General features: G+C 35.0%; 1 protein-coding gene across 1 annotated transcript in view; it reads right to left on the bottom strand.

Moving 5' to 3' along the window:
- The window catches only part of LOC135220083 (bromodomain and WD repeat-containing protein 3-like), a gene marked incomplete at its 3' end in the record, with an annotated part of 19,781 nt that overhangs the window by 326 nt on the left and 14,455 nt on the right, over nucleotides 1-5,000 (bottom strand). Inside the window, 2 exon segments of the mRNA XM_064257402.1 lie at nucleotides 2,270-2,516; nucleotides 2,931-3,081. Coding sequence (XP_064113472.1) covers nucleotides 2,270-2,516; nucleotides 2,931-3,081 — 398 coding nt within the window.

Raw genomic sequence — 5,000 nt, 5'->3', positions numbered from 1 at the left:
TCTAGCTTTTACAGTCACCCTAAAAACAAAAATATTATACATTACTACTTACTGCTATATAGACTGTACATGACTGGAATTAAATTAATGAACCAACCATGTTAATAAACAGCTTAAAAAATAGAAATGCTCCATAATAAATCCTTTTGCACTGAATTTCACAGACATACGAATCAGGCCAACAATCCTGAAGGTTAGTGAAAAGGGTAGGGAAGGAAAGTGATTGAAGGCTAATCCCTAATGGAAAACACAGCACAGGCAGTTCCCGGTCATCGGTGGGGCTTCTCTTCTCAGCAGGGTCCTGATAAGCGAAAACTGCCATTAACCAAAACTTGGTGATCAATGCTGCTTTTTGCCCCAATATCTGGTTAATGGTGCTGATAACCAGAACACGGTACATATGGTGCCATAAGTCACTGATTTTATGGCGCTAGACAAGCCCCTTAAAACCGGATCACCATTAACCAACTCCGCTGATAACCGGGGACTGCCTGTACCCACCTCATGAGAGGAAATGTTAAAAGAAAACAAGGAAAACATTAGTACTATTAACCTCTTCATTACCGAAAGTTTGTTTGGAGGTAGTGGGGGGGGTACCACCATTCAAGTCTACTACACCGCACCGGGTGCATAAGGTGGTAACGCATAGTACCACCAAAACTTCCTCTTTCAGATAGGGACTTCCAATCATTCTGTAATTTCGGTTTGAAGAGTTTGGAGCAAAATAAACAGTATGACACGATGCAGACGTATGATGAACAAAAAAATATTATTACTGCTTATAGTAGTGTGTAGGTGACAGATGAACTGAGTCTCAACAAAAAATCACAAAACCAGACAAGCGTAAACATGTAATAACTTCTACCAAGTACAAAAAAACCACCATTGTATCATCATTTACTGTATTTATTTATTTATTCACTTATTACATTTTACAAATAAAAGATATGAACACCAGATAAATGAAGGTAGAAATAAAGCCATATAGTAACTTTATTTTATATAAAAAAACCCAAACCAGAGAAAAAGCGAAAAGCGATTTTTTCTGAGGACAAGAAACTTGAAAAATTAGTTTAGATACCCTGATGCCCCTAAAAGTGTTTTCTGTGATGAAACTAATCTTAGAAAACGTAGAAAATGACATCGACCAATTTTTGAAAGATATACTCAAAAAATTTCCGAATTCCATATTTATTGACGGGGCTTTCGCTTTAGTTTTTGCTCTTTTTTTTGTTATTACGTGCTTATTTACTGTTCTATTTTGATAATACTTTATGTGCATGTTCCAGGTGCGATATACCAACATTCTGTAAGACCGAATTTCTATTCAAGACCGTAGTTTTCTCATCGACCACCAGTGCCCTTGTACAAGGGACACTTGAGTTTCACATTTATTTTTTCCATAAAATTATTTATTTTCCCTGTAGGATGATAAAACTAACAGAGAATATGCGTTATTATAGTGCTAATAATACCTGATAATTTCATTAGCCTTTCTTGATTAGTGTATTTTTGGCAAATATTTTTACGGTCGGCACCCCTCCAAACTGGAGTCACTACCGAGAGATTCAGTTCGGCAGCGAACGCAATGTTTACATTCTGCTCACCCACCCGGTAAAGAAGGGGTTAATAGAAGCACAATGAAAATCATCATACAGAACACAACTATATTCTCCAAAAATATATATTTACTCACTGAAGTACCCTTACTAAAGGGTGACACCTACATGTCTATTCAAGACTACTGAAAGTCAGTAGCCGTACAAGTAATGTTTACTGGAATAATTCTACGAACATTTAGATAAATTTATGATTCATATCATAACTACCTAAGCCTCAAAAGAATTGAAATTGTAAAAATTCACATCCCTTAATCATGCAAGGAATGGCAATTTCTTCACAAATCTACTTTTCTAAGTGACACACTGTCAATGGAGAGAACAGAGGTCCTTCAAACATCGTAGGGATAAACCTGATGAAAAAATATTAAATGACTATCTACACTGTACACTAAAAACAAAACCACAACCAAGTATAATTAGAAACCATATCCTAGATAACATTAGCACAGCATCTTCATTATGAAAAATTGACAGTCATCTATTATGAGTAAATCTTCACTGCTTTGCTCGGTGCTATTACTCCATTAATAAAATTAATCTCCAGTACTTTCATAAAGAAAGCCATACTTATTTACAGTAGGTAATAATTTCTAATGTCCAAACTAAAGGGTAGGCAGAAAATAACTTTGAATATAATATACACTTACTTTCCAGAACGGTCAAAAAGCATGCAATACACAGCAGAAAGATGACCAACAGAACGGAGGAAGAGCTGTATCCTGTTGTAAAATTTCTCTGTTACTACATGCTTGTGGTTCACATTTCCTAAGAGCTCTCGTCCTAAAAGTGTTTGTGTAAGACATGGCGGTCCACGAACTTTTATAGGCTCCAATGGAGGGTAACTGTGATGTCTCACCAGAACATCTGATAAAGTGCGGTACCTTTTCCACAAATCTGTCAAGAGGGGGAGGGAAATGATTATCGTACTCATGAACACTTTAAGAAATCTTGCTACTACAGCCAGATTTTGTTCAAATTTTGTTCACTACACAAAAGTAATCTTACAAATTTCATCTATGCAGGCTGTCCCCGGTTTTCAGCAATCCGGTTTTAAGGTGCTTGTCTAGCACCATCAAATTGGCAATTTATGGAGCCATAAGGGAGCTTGTGGCACCGATAACAGTTACCAGCGCCATAAGCACCATTATGGTGCCATAAATCACTGCGTTTCGGTTAATGGCAGCTTTCACTCATCTGCACACCCCTAGGAATGGAACCCCCCCCCCCCGAAAACCAGGAACTGCCTGTACCAGACAAATAAAACAATCATCAGAGGTATTAAAAGTACTGAAGAGATACATCATTTACCGTCTTCTCTCCGAAGCAAGGACTGTGATCCTGCACCCAAAAGGGATAATGTTGACTGCCAAGGAAGCTTCACCAACTGGTCGATAGCCGGTCCCAAACGTGACACCAGACGCAGCAGATGGTCTTTTCGGACATGGCTATTCTGACAATCCTGAGTACCATACTCAAACATTAGTAAGCAAATAACTTGTACAAAAATATATATAATTTCATAATGAAAAATAGAGTACTATATAAAGATTACAATAAAAAACATAGCACAGTATATGTATAGTCCTGAACAGATTACCCCAGACTTACAACCCATCTGACTTGTTTCGTCTACTCTTATGACAAAAATTTCTGAGTATGTACTAGTTCTATTGTACTACAAAAATGTGTATATATAGTATATATATATATATACGTATATATATATAATAGATATATATATATATATATATATATATATATATATATATATATATATATATATATATATATATATATATATATAAAAATACACACACACACACACACTCAGTCAACCCCCGTAATCACATTCTCGAGATTTGCGGACTCGCCTATTCATAGATTTTTCTGTGGGACCTATCTAAGAATTATTCGCAGGAGGAATCATTCATTCGCAGTTTTTTCCGTCGATAATATTCATTAATTAGTGTATTAAGATGCTTTTTTAATGAATAAATACATTTTTATGATACAAAAATTATTTACTAATTTCCAAATATTAATAGATTAATACTTTACAAAGTTTAATAAGATTAAAAGATATTAAATAAAAATAATTCTCTATCTCTCACTCTGTCTTACCGAGATGTATGAAATGTATGTTTTTTGCATAAATAATTTGCAAATACGTATCAATTCATTAAAGAAAATACTATAGTGAATTAGATTTTACTTTATAAATAAAAAATTATGTAAAAATGAAGGATAACCCAGTCTTTTAGCATAGAGACTTGGAGAGAAGGGTGAGGGTGGAACTGTCACAAATGTCAAGAAACCTAACAGCAAGGGTAATGGAGTGTTGCAACTTAGTGTGGAGTCAAATCTCTCTATAACTAATTGGTATTAACACATATTTATCCTTCGATAAATATTCACTAATTACGTAGTGTATTTTGATGTTATTTTACAAAATTAAAGAACAATTTTCCCAGTCTTTTGCCTTTTAAGCTGTGAAGCACGGGGGAATGCGGGCCTGTCAGCAATGTCACATTACTTGACAGAAAGTGACCTGGGTCCAAAATTGTTGCAATGCCTGATCATCTCATTTCTATTTCTTCCTTCTTTTATATCTCTCGGCCAAATGGTATAAGAAATAGACTGACAAACAAATAGATACTTAGTTCAGCCCTCTCTCTGGAAAAGATATACATATGACAGAGGGGAAGAAGTGTTGATGTAGGGTGATACTTTAAAAGAATAAATTTGGTATTTGAATGTTCAAGATAGGCAGTTATAAGCATTTTAGATGGGGAGTTCTAAGTATTTGCGTATCCTAGTTACTCACGGGGGGTTATGCATCCCCCATATTCTGGTAAAATATGGGGGTTCACTGTATATATCTCTGGTCTAGGATGGGCATAGTTTACGACATTCTGAGTTTCAGACGCACTTCAAATAATTCATCAAAAATTATTTCCTGGGTTACAAAGCATGTTCCACACTTACAGTGCTAACAACACCAATCCAACAGAAGAAACGTGGCCCCAAACTGGAAGAATGGTCAACATTTGGAGGTTTTTTTATGAAAAACTCAATAAAAATACAAGATACTTTGTTTTCAAGACACTCAAAGGATTAAAAGCAAGGTTTTCTTATGATTTTTAATGGTATTTCAGACAAAGCCAATCCAAACATGAGCAATATGCATCCAAAACAGCAAAATGGTGAATACTATTTAGTTTTTTTTATGAAAAACTCTATAAAAATGCAGGCTACCTTGTTTTCAATGCATCCAAAGGATTAAAAGTAAGGTTTTCTTATGATGTTCACAGTTCTTTTAGATGATGCCAATCCAAAAAAATTAGAAATATGCATACAAAATGGCAAAATGGTCAGTAT

The sequence above is a fragment of the Macrobrachium nipponense genome, chromosome 1 (genome assembly GCF_015104395.2).
Source record: "Macrobrachium nipponense isolate FS-2020 chromosome 1, ASM1510439v2, whole genome shotgun sequence".
Classification (NCBI taxonomy): domain Eukaryota; kingdom Metazoa; phylum Arthropoda; class Malacostraca; order Decapoda; family Palaemonidae; genus Macrobrachium; species Macrobrachium nipponense.
The sequence above is the reverse complement of the archived record's forward strand: the minus strand, read 5'-3'. Positions and strand labels throughout refer to the sequence as shown.